This window comes from Hypomesus transpacificus, chromosome 10, assembly GCF_021917145.1.
Source record: "Hypomesus transpacificus isolate Combined female chromosome 10, fHypTra1, whole genome shotgun sequence".
In the NCBI taxonomy this organism is placed as follows: Eukaryota; Metazoa; Chordata; class Actinopteri; order Osmeriformes; family Osmeridae; genus Hypomesus; species Hypomesus transpacificus.
In genome coordinates, this window is record NC_061069.1 from 5,698,307 (window position 1) to 5,715,555 (window position 17,249).

Below are 17,249 nucleotides of genomic sequence, written 5' to 3' on the forward strand. Positions count from 1 at the left end.
GAGAAAAAAAAAACTCTTAAGAAATAGTGTCTGCGAATATTAAATATGTTTCTGCCTGAACACTCACTTTATGCAACCTGAGCGTATCCACAAATGTTTGACATTTGTTGTAAATGCACACGTCAAAAACAATCTTACAGTCATTTTTCATGTTAGTTTAATTATATATCATTCCAGGGTTCTCTCACTTGGATTAATTGGATTTCTGATATCAATATTTCAGCCTTCAATCTGTTTGAGATGAGCCTTTACCCAGCGTAGCCTTATTGCCCCCAGTCATTTAAGCTGTGATATCAAGAATGAGCAATAGGGGGAATTTAGAAATCCCAAAGACAATGTGGTAATCAGATTAAGAGTGCAAGGACCAAATGGCATGGTGGGCCACCTGGGGCTGGCAGTCATTACCTCGGCAATGAAAGGATGAGGCTGGAGAGAAAGAACCACTCAATCACACATAGCCAGCTACATAATCACAACCGATCTAGTTCCACCAAAAAACATTCATCACGACGCAATAGTCACCGGTCCATTCTCTACTGTGGCTCAGTTATCGTGACTTTAGCGTGGTCAAAATACAGACTGGGGAAATGTAGGCCAAGTCAAAGTATTTCTTTGAACAGCAAATTTAACAAGCGACGACCAAAGGAGGTGTTTCAACTTGACTCTACTGATCTATATAGGTTGTTCCTAGCTTGATCAGAGACCAGTATCCACAGGTCTCTCTTCAGAAGCGTTGTTCTGTTTGAATACTCCTCTTACAAATAAGTTGTGTTAGGACACTTCAGGCACTCTGTTTCCAAGCCCTGATGCATTTCCTGTGTAACTACATCAACATAAATTGACCTCGGACAAACATCTGACTAAGCTCTTCATACAAAACAAGTTTCCATCCTCCTACACGGTGTAAATCAGCCACCCACATCAATCAATGACCTTGCAAAATAATGAACCCACCGCTCCGACTGTTGCAGGCTTGTTCTGAGCAGCACTGGGTGTCTGAGGGGATACATGATAGTGAGTTAACAGGAAGTGATCCAGACTATGTCTCTCTCTGCCAGGTTATTTCACAGCCTAGGTCTCTCTCCCTCTCTCTCTGTCTCTCTCTTTCTCTCTCTCTCTCTCTCTCTCTCTCTCTCTCTCTCTCTCTCTCTCTCTCTCTCTCTCTCTCTCTCCCTCTCTCTCTTTCTCTCTCTCCTTTCCTTCCTGTCTACCACCAGCCATCTCTAGCTCACTCTTTCTCTCCGCTTCCCTTTCTTCACCCACACTCTGGCGGGTGGGAGAGGGAGGCATTTATTTCGGTTTGATAAGTGGAGAGATGGCAATAATTCTGCCGCCACAGATAAGAGGCTAAAACTGGGCCAGTGTCTACAGTGGCCTCCCACACCTGTGATGTGAATCACCAGACTCTCACAGATGGAGAGAGACAATGACCCACCACTAAATCTTCTCGGTGACATACTTCTGCAGTTACTACGGTCTCTAGGATGTCTCTGTACAGTTTCAAACAGCTACTAATGTAGGGTTGACATTTCAACCATACTTTAGGTTGAAAAGTAATTTGCATTCAATATGATAAGAAGACTAATGTATATATCATTGGACTAAAGAGCATGATAACACAATATATACCAAATACTTCTTTATTCATATCGACAACAGGAAGTAGACCATAACATTGTTTCTGGCCTGCTAACCAAGGAAAAATCATGTGCAGTGGTAGCCAGTGAGAGAGAGTGTAGACTAGCCTTGTTAGCCACTGACACAAACTGTGAGTGGACAATCCTGTTGGACAGTTACAAGTGCAGCTGCACTCTCCCAGTGACTGCCAGAGAATGTGATTGGTCTCTTCAGGAAGTAGGGGAGGCAGGGGGGCACTCTGCCCAGACAACCCACAGAACAGACACACTTTCCTTCATAAACCATTAACACACCCCTTCCCACATAAAGCAGGTCTGACCCTGTTGGACTGTGAAAGATGAAGAGGGGCGAGATGAAGCTTGGGGAGGGAGGGCTGGAGGGAGAGCTGGAGGAAAAAAGGTTTGGAGGAACAGAGGGAGGGAGGGATGGAGGAGATGGATAAGGGGTGGAGCAAGAGATAAAAAAGGGGTGGAGAAGGGAAAGAAGGAGGGACGGATGGAGGGAGGGAGGGATGAAGAAGAGGTGGAGGGAGGGAGGCATTAAGAAGAGGTGGAGGAAAGGAGGGATGGATGGAGGGATGCATGACTCCAACAGAAAGCACATAGGTAGACCTTCAAGAGTAATGGAAATCAGGAAAGTGAGAGATGGAAGGATCAAAGTGAAGAGGGCCACTTATTCATGACAGGAGAATTCACACAGACTGCCAACACTTAACGCCTCCCTCCTCTGTCTCACTCAGTGTCTCTGATGGGTGACCTTTACCTCTGACTCATCTCAGCATCCGACTGAGTGAACGCCCAATGGCGGCGGTCAGTAGCTCGCTCCACTGTGATTACCTCATGATCACTCAGGAATGGTGTTGTCTGTTAGGACTGTGTGGGTGAGTGGTAGGAATAAAATAAAATAAAAAACGGAATATAATTATGTATTTTTTTGTTGGTTGACTAATGCTGGTCGACTCATATTGCAATGCGATGAAGAACACAAGCTAGAAAAGAATTGTGTTTGTGTGCGTGTATGTGTGTGTCCATGTGTTTGCATGCACGTGTAACTGTACATTAAGTGAAGCGTGCAATAATCGAGACAGCTCGATGTGATCTGGAGCTATTGAAAAAGATTGACAGCTCAAGTCTCTGGGTATGAATGTGCTTTTGTTTAAGACATCAGACCCTGCTGGTTTTGATCTGTACTGCACCTGTGTGTCAGTGGCAGCTCTGAGCGTTAAGTGTTGCCGAATACTGTTTGTTCATAAAATGCTGTTTTCATCGGAGTGTTTGACAGCGTGCTGTATGTAGTACACACTCGAATATGATAGACAGCAGAGCGGAGACCCTGCTGACACCCAGTCCTTGTGAAGTCTGGTCTGGTCCGGTCTGGTCCGGTCTGGTCCGGCGGAGGTGGTCACACCAGGGAGCTGTCACACAGCTATACACTCACATCACACTTACTGGGAAATGTCTCCTATTATTGCTGCAGTAAGGACAAAGGTCCAACACGCCAGGAGAACCTTGAGCGTTCAATTGTTTTCCATGCTGTTTTCGAGCCATGTTACCGATACCTTTTTTCAAAGACTGTGGCAGGTGGAGGTTTGCGGTGCTCCACACTCGATATTGACTTGTGCTTATGACAAACATCCATGTTTCCATTACTGTGGAACAGTCACATTGAGAGGAAGGATCAATATTTGGGTAAGGTCTGTGACGAGATTTAAACTGTGTTGGAAAGGGGGAAATGAGGTGCAAATAAAAAGACAGGAAGGAACACAAACCCCAAATATCCTCTCAATTTAGCATTACACAAGCTTGAGTACAGTACAGTCAACTAATACATTTGGAAGTATCAGGGATAGTGGCATTAGCTACCACTAAACGCTTCTTTCCTTTGGATTCCTGCCCAAACCTATCCGTGGTTAAGTATGTGTTAGCTGGATAAGACAGACCTTCTCTAGTGTGGCAGTGTAGTGTAGTTGAACCTGCATAATGCTTGCCACCTATACTGTGGATCAAATCCCTCTCAGTACCTCCAGTTCCTACTGCCTGTCCTGCCTTCCTGTCGGTTGACTTCTCTTGTTTTATCCTGTCCCTGCATATACAGAACATGTGGTAAAAGGTGGACTGCTTACTTTCAAACAAATAACAAAACAACAAATACGATATAAAATCCCCACTGGTAGGGCACCAGCTCTCCCCTTCTCATCCTGCATCGTCCGTGCGCACACTTGAATGGACACCGCCAAAACAGATGATGTCACCCTGTAAGAGGGGACGGGCACTGAGCACACACAGCACCTATCAACACTGTCCAGGTGGCTGATGGGTAAATTACTGATAACCCAGAGCTTTGGCATCAAGATGGTATCCAACACTGATGGGACTTGTAGTCCTTTGGCACATAATTACAAACCAGCATCTTATCTTTGGATGCACAGCAACAACACGAAAAGATCTAATTGGCCGATCCTTAACAAAAAGCCCCCCATATCCAAGGGACATCTTGGAAAACGAGGATCTTGCCACATGGCCTGCCAAGACGCGAAAGAGTGATGGATAAAATCAAACATCTCCAGGAAGAAGGCTGGAGATAAGCCAGACAAACGAAGAGGAACTCTCACCCTATTCCCCCCTGAGGATATTCAGCAATGGAGCCCAGACAGTAGATAAAGCCAGGCCTAGAGGGGACTAGCCTGCTATAGACAGGCGCTTTAGATGCCAGAGGACTACAAAACCCACAAAGCCACTAGTGGCTGGAGTCAGTTTGCTCGGTAGAGAGCTACATCTGTAGGATGGTATCAAAGGAAAAGAGAAGCATATTCTAACTTACCCCTGGAGCACATATCCAAGGTCTAGCTGTACCTGCAGGAGCTAAATGTTTCAGGGGATGTTAGAGTAATGAATCACTGTATGGGGCCAAGGAGATGCATTTCAGTGAAAAGCTTAGATTAAACCCTTTAAAAATGTGAATACATGTTTGTTTATTTGTTGTTTGGGGGGGGGGTTGTTCTTATAAGTTTCTCTTATACGGCTTCTATTCCTGTAAAAAAATATAAATAATCTGGAGTGCAATACGAGACGTTCTTCCACATTACTATAAAGAGTGTCATGTTGTAATTGTTGCAACATTTGCATCACAATATCTTATCTATATAGAGAGAGATATATCACAATCATACATTTATCTTGGGGCAACTTTTGACTGTTTGGAGTCCATCATTTGTCTTCTGTTCTCTGCATATTTGACGCACTCACACGCACCCCCCTATCCCTCTAAAACCCCTCCTTCTGTCTCTCCTCCTCCTCCTCCTGCTCTTCTTGTGGAGAGCCTGTTTGCTACCAGACTCTGAGCTGCCTCTGGTTCCCATCTGCCCGTTGGCTAGTCAGTCTACTTATGTGTTCAGACACCGAGCTGTACACATGGGGTCTTGTCTGAGTCTTCTCTCTTCTCTCTGGCTCTTTTTGTCTCATTTACACCCACACTGCACACATCACGCAATCACACACACACACATACACAAACACATACAGAGATCCACACCAAATGGAGACAATGTAAGCCAGCCTGCTGTTGCCGGCGGGAGAGAAAGCAGAGGAGGAAGAGAAGGGTTTCCATCATGTGTGGAACCACAGCACACCCACAATCAAGCCCTCAATACTGAGTCAGGATTCACAAACACAGAAAACATGCATGCACTGCTCCAGTAGCAGATGGAGCCTTTTCCCTGCAAATAAATGGGAAGAAACAAGCGGTAAACATCGACAGGTAGGCAGATCCAGTCGGTAAGTGGGTATCCTTCTAATGTCTGTCTCTTTCATGGAGCTCCACTAAAAAAGTCCTGACCATTACATTTTGATTTAGATGACTCGGTGTTCCTTGTGATTTTCTGGGGGAAATAGAAGTCAGCCTGTGATCTCGGACCAAGGTGACCTCATTACCGGAATTTGTTACGGTTGTCATTACGAATCACACACCATGTCACTCAAACCCGGGGGAAGTAAATAGGGAATGTACCTAGCCAACTACCCTGGCACAAGCCGGCATACGCTGATCTCCCGATCCGTGACCCTGAAGTCCAGAAAACGTCTTACGGTATCACATTCAGGATGGAAATCTGTCCACCTGAGTCCCAACTATAAGCCTCTGGGTCTTGTGGAAAGATCGAAGAAGGAAATGTAAACGTGACCCATTGCTGACCTGGCTCAGGAAAAATGGGGCTGCATTCACAGACTGAGGCAGTGTGATGGGTTGATCCCAACTGGTTGTGGAGAAGTTTATTCATCATGTAGGCAGTTCCACTGTGATCTCTTGATCTTGATCGAGTGTCTATGCAGCGCTTTATTATAGTTAAGAGCCTAAAAACTGACAAGGAGTTCGTGCATTTGTCAGAGTAGAGGGCGTATGGTATTAATTTACAGTGTTGAGACATTAGCCAACAAAATGGTGAAACCTGATGTTCAAGATCTGCAGCTTATTGTCTGAGTTAAGGCATTCCATGAAAAGCCAACCGCATGTGTACCAGCCAGGACAAACTAAGAGCTGTTTCAGCCATCTTTTCAATTGGCTGTGTCCCACAACCTCTCCACACAAGGTAATGTCCACCATTACAGAAAGAAATAAAGCCCCATGGCTGAATGTGACATTTACACTGGAATGCAATGTTCATTCTTGTCAAGTAAATATAATACAGCGTCCAAAATTCCAAGAAAGAGAGCAGTTTATTAGACAGCAGTGTTTAACTCCAGGGAATGCCCTGCTAAGCTACACTGCTGCACCAGGACTGTGCGTTGCTGTGTTTAGCAGTGTGTATGTATGTGTGTGTATGAATGTGTGTGTGTGTGGTGGCAACAGCAGTAGCAACAGCAGCCATGCTGGATCCTGCCAGTTAGCTTGTGAACATTTCAGGATTGGCAGTGACATTATGCATGACTTGGTTTCTTGCCAACCAAAAGCGAGAAGGAGTGTGTGTGTGCTCGTGTGTGTGTGTGTGTGCTTGTGTGTGTGTTTGTGTGCTTGTGTGTGTGCTTGTTTGTGTGCTTGTGTGTGTGTGTGCTTGTGTGTGTGTGTGTGTGTGTGTGTACTTGTGTGTGTGTGCTCGTGTGTGTGCTTGTGTGTGTGTTTGTGTCTGTGCTTGTGTGTGTGTGTGCCCAGTGAGAGGAGACTTAGAGAGGGGGTAGTGCTCATGGTGGGCACAAAGACGGGCGGGACACACCCGTGCCAATCCAGCTTCTGGGGGAGCAGGTGGGGGCTGTGCATCTGATGGCCAGCGCACACGTCTGGAGGAATGTGTGGTAACAGATCCAACACCCTCACACACACACACACACTCCACCAGTATCCCCATTGACTGGTGACTGAGATTCTATTCTCAGGGTGCACAATGGAAGCCACACATCCAGCCACACAGAAGTGAAAAATAAATGATAGATGTTATCTGCAAGTTGTCTGTCATGACAGTATCTGGAGCTGCTCTGTTATGAATGTCTCAGTTTTCGGTGTGTTTGCAATATCTGGGCTCTGTGATTGGTTTCCTCTTCAGTGGGGTACTACAGGACAATTTCAGTGTATTGTCACCACATTGAGAGGTTGTTCTGATCATGATGAAAAGTGAATAAAGAATGACTTTTTGTTCACTGTGCCTGTTGGCTGGAATGGGATACTTTGGAAGCTGGCCAGTAAATCAGAATTGGATCTTTGGTGGTCGTTGAAACTGACCACCAAACTGCTGTGGGGCTACGCACTTCTGACCTTCTGCTGTACGTCGCTTTGGATAAAAGTGTTTAATAACGAATCAAACGTAATGTGTGTAAAACCTTTGTCCTGAGATTGTTGGTTCATGTCACACAGACAACATCACCTTGCAGTGATGGGCACACACAGAAGAACAACACAAGTGTGCTCACAAAGAGTTTTAAAAGAATACAACTTACATGTCTTACATCTGGCTCCAGCAGCACTGCGATGCCTAGGCCCTACTTTCATTGAGTCATTTTAGCAGACGCTGGTATCCAGAGTGACTTACAGTAACACAGGGACATTCCCCCCCAAGGCAAGTAGGGTGAAGTGCCTTGCCCAAGGACACAACGTCATTGGCACAGCCAGGAATCGAACCGGCAACCTTCTGATTACTAGACCAATTCCCTAATCGCTCAGCCATCTGACTCCCATACTTGACTTGGATCTCTTCAATATGCATGCCCAAACACAAGGAGAGCTATTAAAGCCAGCTTCAAATGAGGCTGCTTATCTTTTTAATTAGGCCGTCGCTTCAGAGAAAGCAATAGTGCCCTCTTGGCTGATGTATATGTAATGTGGAACAGTATTGATTGTTGTTGTCAAAACAGGCCCTATTCAAGGTACCATCAGCCCAGTAACCATTCAATAATGTCGCTAATAAATATCTGAGCCGTAGTCTGGTCAATGTGTCGCATTCATTATCTTTCTAATGCAAAGCTACTGGGTATATTCAGAGGCTTATGGATCTGGGATACAGGGGGGAGTAACAGCAGGTTGCTTGACAGGATATTACATTGAACATGTTGTCTGGGGACACAAACGTTTTTTTTTATCAAAAAAAGATTGAAGCACAACACATGCAAAGATGGAGGATATTTGTAATTATAGTCTTAGCAGTGGTTTGTGCTTTTGACACAGTTAAGATTTTCAGCAAGTGTCCCTCTCCGTAGCCAAGCGTAATAGGCAATACAAAGGCTATTTACACTTCTGAGGTGTTAATGCAACACTTTTCCCAATTGTATTATGGGGAAAGTGGTTTTTCTCACCAATGTGTTGACAAGCAGAATTATCTAAAGTGATATGACAACAATTTGCTGTGGCAGACATGCTTGGCTACTGACCTTTGACAGGCAATTACAAGTTGGCTTTATCCCACAAAACAACGCGACAATGTCATTTATCGGAAGAGAATCAGTTAATTATATTTTTTTGCAGAGGACAACTTCCTTCCTGTTTCTTTGGTGAGTGATTTGGGGTTTGGATAAGCACTCATCAGACGTTGACCAAGCAACTATAAAGACAACTTGGGACACTAACTGAGTGCTCAGGGTTCTAACTGGAGCTGTCCTGAGGACTATAGGTGAATACTTAATGAGCTGAACAGATATTTAGCTACACAAAATCGACATAGCTTCAACAAATTAGGAATAGTAGTCAATTGATTCTGTGATCTACAAAAAAAATATTACAAATATTTAAAAAATCACAGAAATGATTTTGTAACCTGCGTAAGTCTCACTGTAAAATGTGCTTGTTTTAATCAACAGACATTGGAGTCTATTTCCCGTATCTCTTTTTTCTTCTTTTATGCGACTATGAATGCTAAATAATAATGACCACATCTAAAGTAATGAAGTAGAATGGGCTCCACACGGATACTCAGACACACACACTGACACACACACACACTGACACACACACACTGACACACACACTGATACACACACTGATACACACACACATTTGAGCATAGATCCAGGGGTGAAAATGAGCTTCAGACCATGTCTCTCACCTGACATATTAAACATATTTTTGATTGACATATCAAGCAATCCTTTCCATAAAGAGACAGATCCAAACTTGCCCACTACTTAACACATCCAAAGGGAAGTAGTTGATCTGTTCAAACCAAAGGGGCAGAGATTCATCCATTGTTATTTTTGTTACTGTGTTATATTTTCACAATTGCACACAGAAAACCTTAAAAACACTGAAAGATTATAGCAAAAAATCTAAGCAAAATAAAATTAGGAGGCTAACCTTAATCTGTGTTTTAATCATACTCTACAGAATTATTTGAGAGAAGGAGTCCATTAATTATACACGAAAAGAAGAACTACAAAAGGAGGCTCGTCTTTGAAGACATGGAGTCCTAAATGTCACCGTACCACTTTGAAGTTCCTTGCCTGCCTTTTGTTTCTCAGTTCTAATACATAAAACACTCTGGAATAGACAATGCCTGGGCTTAAGACGGACATTTCATGTTCGCCACACCATCAAAAGAAGCCACTCTCTCCTGCTCTGAGTGAACTCGAATCAAGCAGTGATACCTTTCTGTGTGAATCTGGCATTGCGTAGACAGCTGACGGCCATGAAAGCATCTGTGGCTTTGATGAATCATTCAATGAACCGCGTTTTCCCCAAATCCAAGCTCTTAAAAGATTGTTGATTCCACCTGTTTACTGTATTTGTATGATAACAATTGAGTGAGAACAGAATCAGCGTTCATATCTTACTATCAATGAATCCATAATAACTCATGCCTTACCACGACGACTCAGATCTAAACATGAATCAAACTCAAATTGGATTTGATTTCCAACCGACTAGGGTTATAACTAGTCTGGACCAGTTGGAGGGTGTCTCCATGCAGAGCCCTTCCAGCATTCAGCCAAATGCTCAGAGGTGAGTCACCAGGCATCCTCTGACAGTCTGCCTGGTGGAGAGAGCGAGAGAGAGAGAGAGAGAGAGAGAGAGAGAGAGGGAGAGAGAGGGAGAAAGAGAGAGAGAGAGAGAGAGAGAGAGAGAGAGGGAGAGACAGAGTTGAAGGGGGGGAACACTTGAATGCTGCTGTAATCAAGGCCCATGCCTTGAAGTGGGCCAATCAATTCAGCTGTCTACTTGTCTCCTCATCAGGCTTCTTGGAGACGGCTAAAGGGAACGGGGCCGCCAGCCTACTGGGGCCACCAGAGGTGAGTGAACAACAGGAGCGTTTCATCAGTCCCCCTAATAACGTTCTTCACGGCAGAGCTGGGCTGTGGAGGGAAGCAGGCCGGACTGACTAATGCACATGGGTTTTTTTACGGTTGGAATTTAAAAATATATATCTTGTTCGGACAAGATATGGAGGAGGTAGAGGCTTAGCCTGAAGCAACGCAGTCTCTTGTAGAAAGACACATTTGGTCCTCGGTGGCGACAATGGCGCTGACGTTTCGAACCGTTTCAAAGTTGAGGGATTTGTTCGCTGCCATAGAAAGAGTTTCGGCTTTAGCTCAGTGGGTAAGGCCACGTTATAACACCTAAAAGACACACGGTCTTGACACTCTGTGGGCTGTAAAAGCAGGATGCATTTTACCGGTATATTAGAGCTCACACAAACCCTCGCCACGACCATTATATCATCATCTGAACGTGTGATAATGGCCCCCAAGTATAGCATTCACACATCCCACATGTATATCTGAGCACTGCAATAAGGAGCCCAGACCATGGAGGCCGTCCCCTAGTTGCTCGGATGATGCAATAGTGATGCAAGTGTGAAAGCCAGTTCTGGTGCAAAGGGTCCATCTGCGAAAGGTCTGCCAACGACGTTACAGCAACGTCAGGAGCCGTGCCAACTCTGTGAGAGCTGCCAGCTGTGGGCGAGCGTGGCAGAGTGCCTTGTAGAGAGAGAGAGAGAGAGAGAGAGAGAGAGACAGAGAGAGAGAGAGAGAGACAGAGAAAGATAGACAGAGAGAGAGACAGAGAAAGATAGACAGACAAAGAAAGAGAGACAGAGAGAGACAGAGAGAGAGACAGAGAGAGAGACAGAGAAAGATAGACAGAGAAAGAGAGAAAGACAGAGACAGACAGAGACAGAGAGAGAGACAGAGAGAGAGACAGAGAGAGAGACAGAGAGAGAGACAGAGAAAGATAGACAGAGACAGAGAGAGAGACAGAGAGAGAGAGAGAGAGAGAGAGAGAGAGAGAGAGAGAGAGAGAGAGAGAGAGACAGAGAGAGAGAGAGACAGAGAGAGAGAGAGACAGAGAGAGAGACAGAGAGAGAGTTGCCAACAGCGATGCCAATGCCTGGGCTGGCACACGGGCTGGCGCGGTTGGCATAGGACCACGGTGCAATGCTGTACATACTCGGCTCTGCGCAACACCTGTGCTCCCCGCGCCTCCACAGCAGGATGCACAGATGCTCCCAGAGCTCTGGAGGATGACACACAGCTCTGCACTCCCTCTGAAGTCAAACCAAAATAACCACAGGTGCCTCTGAACTAGGAACAAACCAGAGGGTCGTGCCTGCTCACAGCTAAAGGGCGGACATCTTAGAGATCACCAAAGGTAGCCGGAATAAAAAAAAGATGATACGTTGAAATACAAAGCAGTGGCATGTGTCGTGACAAATAGCATCAATGACCAATAACTGTGTTTAGAAAGATCAGGCGGAGAATGTTCTAGAATTGATTCTCATTTTGAGGTTGGAACAGACTAAATCAAATGAAGTTAACTTGGATGGATTTCAGTCACTGTAGGGTATAAGTGTGTTATGTATCCCAATGGGAGAATTGTCACTGATAAAATCACAGACAGGAAATCTATGGAGACCATCCAAGAAGGGCGTCCAAACAACCGCAATTGATGAAAAACAGTAAGCTATTACTGTTCCTGATGATTATGTGAAGCGCCAAGGATGTGACGGCTGGGTAAGAGTAGAAATTGTTGCTGTTATTGTTGTTATTCTTAAAAATAAAGACGTCGAATGATAACAGGTGGCAAATTGGGTTTGCCACTTTTCAGGTGTCATATTTCCTCAGACACTGAGAGACAAAAACAGACATTGGAGATCTATCATGATGGTAGCTGATATTTTCATTTTTTATTATTGAAGAACAAAACGATAAATTCTGTGTAATTTGACTATGAATGATAAACACCCGTCTACCAACCCATATATCAGGATGACACAGACGATGGCAATATATTATAGTTGATGGTAAGAATGCATATCAAATACAGTTCCCTGGTTGTTCTAGAATACAGTACCCACCCTTTCAGGAAGTCAGGGCTGTAAAAGTGCTCTCGAGTCCAAGACCCTCACATCAATATGAAATAAGTTAGCTTGGTAGATGTACCCCATTACTTTGACCTAAGGAGCCAGGTAATAACATTTGGCATTTTGACAAGTGTTTAGCTGGAGAGAAGGTCGATGCTGTCAGCGTATGGGATCTATGCTAATCCAGTCATCTGGAAGAGAGATGAAAAGGAGAAGGAGAAGAAGAAACAAAGAAAACTTTCGTTTTGTCTTCATAATGATTTCTTGAATTGGGTTTTATTTCAAGCTGTGAGTAGTCCAGAAATCTGATGATGGAAGCTGATGGTTTCTGGAGTCGAAATAAGCAATGATGAAAAAGCACAAGGTTAAAAAGTCTTAGTGATATGGAGAGTGTGTGAGCAAAAAAAAGTGAAAGAAAGAAAGGAAGAGAGAAATATGTAGAGGGTTAGAGAGAAAAAGAAAGTATTTCAGACTCACTAAGGCCTATTTGATGCCATCCAAGTGAATCCTGAGCATGTGAATTTCCTTTATACTCCAGCCTTCCCACTAGCATTTCAACTATCCCACTTTGTAAGGGACTCATGCCTTCTAACTTTTTGATCTGTTTGTGACCTCTGACACAGACTTACCACGTCAAAACACCTCTGATATTACACTCCAGTCTGTGGGAGCAGCCTTCCATTGTTAGGCCAGACAATGCACTTGTTATTCCTCATAAACAAACTAAGAATCCATATAACGTAGGGCTGTATAAAAACATCTTGGTTAATTAAGTATTCACCCCCCACACATTCATATTTGGTAGAGTCGCCTTTCGCTGCAACAACCTATTGAGGTAAGTTATGTACCAGTTTAACACACACTTTTAGACTGATTTTGGCTCATTCTTCTTGCTAGACTTGCCAAGAACAACGCGTGTGAACCATCATTTTCAAATCAGGCCACATTAGAGCATAATGAAAAGAAATCAATTGAAAGCAAAATGGGCTCTGTGTTTAATGAACTTAGTGGATATGACTACAACAGTCTGAGACACAGCTAGTGGAGCTTTGAGCAGATTCAACCTTGCATAAGCTTCAGCTTCCCCAGCCCAGTGGAACACTGGAAGGGGGCTGCCAGAAGAGTGAGGATGCTGATTTCTGGACGAGTCAGAGTACCTCAGCTGCCTCTCCCTGCTTAAAGTGCTAATTGAGCTGCCCGCCGCCCTGACCCTGACCTCGCCTCCATTCAAGGAGCCCGTTCTCACGGGCTCCTTGAATGGCCCCCACTCCCGCCTCTGAACAATGGGGGTCGTCACCCCTCTGCCCACCATCTTGACACCCCCCCCCCCCACCCCCACCACCTCTTCCACCCTGCTCCACCTGACAATGGCCCTCGCCGGCCCCATTGCTGGTGACAATGGTGGGACGCGCGTGACAGAAGCAGTACTCTCTGGGTTTTAGCGGGGGCTGAGCTCAGTCCTACTCGGCCCACATCCTTTTGTCAACTCTACCATCATCTAATGCCAGCCTAACCCTGTAGGCTGGGCCGGTATGGATCAGCTGCTGTGCAGAGCAGGAGGGGTGTCATCATGTGGACACTTGGTTCAATTGTGGGTGGATTGATTTTATTTGTCTAATGCTTAGTATAATCTTATTGTATGTATGGGTTATGTAATATCCTCACGACCACACGATGGTTTGATTGAACGTTTCTTTATTGTCCACTGCACACCCACATAGCATAGCCACGGCCTACACTTCTTCTGCCCCCTTGTCCTCTAACACCGTGTCTTATACCTTTAACCCCAACGTTACCTCCCCCTAGGGGATTAATGCAGGTAGGCTTTTCTCTTAACTGACAACAGTTAATATAAGTGAAATATCCTTTATGGCTAGGGGTTTCGGTCAGATATGGTATATCCTATATTGCCAACTTAAGGCAATGATCCAAAGTCTACTGAAAAAAACTAGTCAGCTTTCACTCAAAGAATAACACTAATTTTCTCAAGAAAATGATAAGTCTGTAATTTATGATGTAACATGCCATTACAATAACCATGTAATGCTTGATATAGAAAATATATGTCTGAACTGTATTGTAATCATCTATGCTGTGGGACAGACACATGTTCTACTTGAATATGACAAATTATACTTTGAAGACAGCTCACCCTCACTGTTCACTTAGCGTAAGAGGCACCCATTTTAAATATAACGTGAAAATGTGTCAAATGTTTGAAATCATTTCACTAATGCCTTTGATTTCTCAGGGTTTTAGTGCAATAGAGAAAGAAAAGAAAAAGAAAGAAAGTGAAGAGAGGACTCAATTATCAAACCTGTCATCAGAATGAAAAATAAAGAAAAAAGCAAGATCAGAAGTTATTTTGACCGAGCCAATTTCCAGGTACAGGGTATTGGGGTAATCGGTGTGTGTCTGTGTGTGTCTGTGTGGGAGTGAGAGAGAGTTTAGAGTCAGGCCCAGCTAGGAATCATTAAATGTTCAGCCCTCTATGCCTCTCTCTCTCTCTGTCTCTGTCTCTGTCTCTCTCTCTGTCTCTCTGTCTGTCTCTCTCTCTCTCTCTCTCTCTCTCTCTCTCTCTCTGTCTCCCTGTCTCTCTCTCTCTCTCTCTCTCTCTCTCTCTCTCTCTCTCTCCCTTCCCCTCTTGCTGGACTGACAGGCTGTCTAATGACACACACACACTCAGGTCTTTATTCTTCACTTCATCAACAGCTCGCCTCATTACCGCTCCAGCTCCCTATATGAGCCACTGTAGCCTGCTCACACTCCCACACTGTCACTTCCAAGCAACAAAGTGGACTTTGATACAGCACGGCCCACACCTTCTGGATGTGGTAGCCCAGAACTGCCCAATGGAGTTCTGTGACCGCAGGCCTTCTATCTTGTGGGCTGGAAGTCGTGTTTGGAGGACTTCTTCGTTCAAAATTCTAAAACTCGAAATGCCTAAACCCTTACCTATCTTGAACTATGTTAGCCTTTTATCGAAATTACATTTTCCCTTCTATCAAAAACAAAGATCGTTATATAACCAAGGGAAGTCTTTGCTCATACTGTCCTCAAATGGTATCACTTTATCATTTTATCTCCTTTGACATATTGAATGGACAATGAGGTCAATGTGTCAGTCAGTCAAAGTTGATGTTGTGGTTCTTCTTTTCCACTCTCAATTAGGTACTGTAATAAATTAGTCATGTCTATTATTGTTCACAATATTGCTAGTGACTAGTTAAATATTGGTTGAAATGGGGCATGACAGATTCAGAATATTTCCGCTAGTGGCAGAGAGCAACGCATTAGAAATTCTGACCTGCGACGTTGGCGACATCAGCTGTGGTCACGTTCTGGGGGTTGTTGGGTTTCACCTTGAAGGTCACTGCTGGGCCCACCACCCTGTAAAGACAAATAAAGGTAGGAAATTCCAAACACCATCCAGAGAGACTGACCCTTCAGCAGTATAATATCTACTAGACATCATATTTTTTTTCTTGGTTACCTGGCTCATTAAAGAAAGTCGCAAGCCCCCCCCCCCCCCCCCCCCCCCCCCCCCCCCCCCTACCGAGATAACCTCTTGAATTTCAATGTGACCAAGAGCATTTTACAAACACCCTGGAAAAATGAAGGGAAAAGCCCAAGCGTGATGTGTTCCCTAACAACCAGGGTAGGGTTGTTAGGGTTGTGCAAACAATCTGTGAGTGAGCATGAGTTGCAGAGTGATGCACAACTTGTTGGAGACGATGTCAGTCTGATCTCTACACTATACACACTAGTAACTGCATTTACCTTTGTTTGAGGGACAAATAGATTAGCTAGCTAGATGGGCTAGCTCACTAAAAGAACCATAAGAAGGTCCACGCCCAACCAACCATGTTTTGTACCACACCAAAACCAGTCTAAAGAGGGGAGTCTGTGTCACATTTCTTTTTTTTAAAGCATAAAAAGATGCAGGTGGGAGATGGAGGGACTGTGGGTGGTCCAGGTCACGGAGTACAGTCATTTGTTGTGAAGGCTTTGAGGGTCACCAACCGATTAATCCTTACTTTCTTACACTTACAGTACACATCAGACCTTTGAGGACTACACTAAACTTTTGGTCAATATTATTATCTATATTATTATGTCTAAACAATTTGGGCCACACTAATAGAACATGTCAATACAACAAATTATAATGATACTATTCATCAGAACCATGAATTTATGTTATATAAAATGGAATATTGGCTTTATTACATGTCAAAGATTTCTTCCTGAATCTAGGTTGCCATACTGTTGTGGCATTCTTTAATGTAAGACAGTCAGTTTATTACAGTGCTCTTGGTCAGTTCCTTCAAGCTATTGCTATATGAATTTGTCACATCTGCTAAAAGATACATCAAGCTGCCAGTCCCAGACCATTAGGGTTTGAACAGGACAAATCACTCATGTGAGTTTCTTACACATTCATATGCTCCCACTACACCAGCCAAAAGTAGGTTTTAAAACATTCTGTGAACATCCAAAATGACCTTGTAGTTCTCAGTAAGCCATATTCCATAGTGTTTCCTTGAAGAAGCAAATCTTGTTTTAAATGAACTTAAGACAAACACCACAGTGCATAACGAAAATACATCATTTTTATTTGAACACAATGTAAAGTAGCTGTCCCTGCCAAAATACTACAAATCACATTTGTTTATAAAACGTTTTCTATGGTCTAGATATCTGTGTGTCTATGTGTATTCCACAGTGAATGTTACAAGCGACCACCACAGGTAGTGTACATCTCTCCCTCCCCCTTGTGGTCACACTTCAAAAAGAGATCTTCCACAAAGACGTTACGTCATTCTGGCTTCTTTTTCCATTT

At 44.0% G+C, this 17,249-nt stretch overlaps 1 protein-coding gene across 1 annotated transcript in view; it reads right to left on the reverse strand.

Moving 5' to 3' along the window:
* LOC124472179 (receptor-type tyrosine-protein phosphatase N2-like) overlaps positions 1 to 17,249 on the reverse strand; it is an 81,840-nt gene that overhangs the window by 42,770 nt on the left and 21,821 nt on the right. The window contains exon 11 of the mRNA XM_047026872.1: positions 15,714 to 15,796. Coding sequence (XP_046882828.1) covers positions 15,714 to 15,796 — 83 coding nt within the window. The remainder of the gene's footprint in view (positions 1 to 15,713; positions 15,797 to 17,249) is intronic.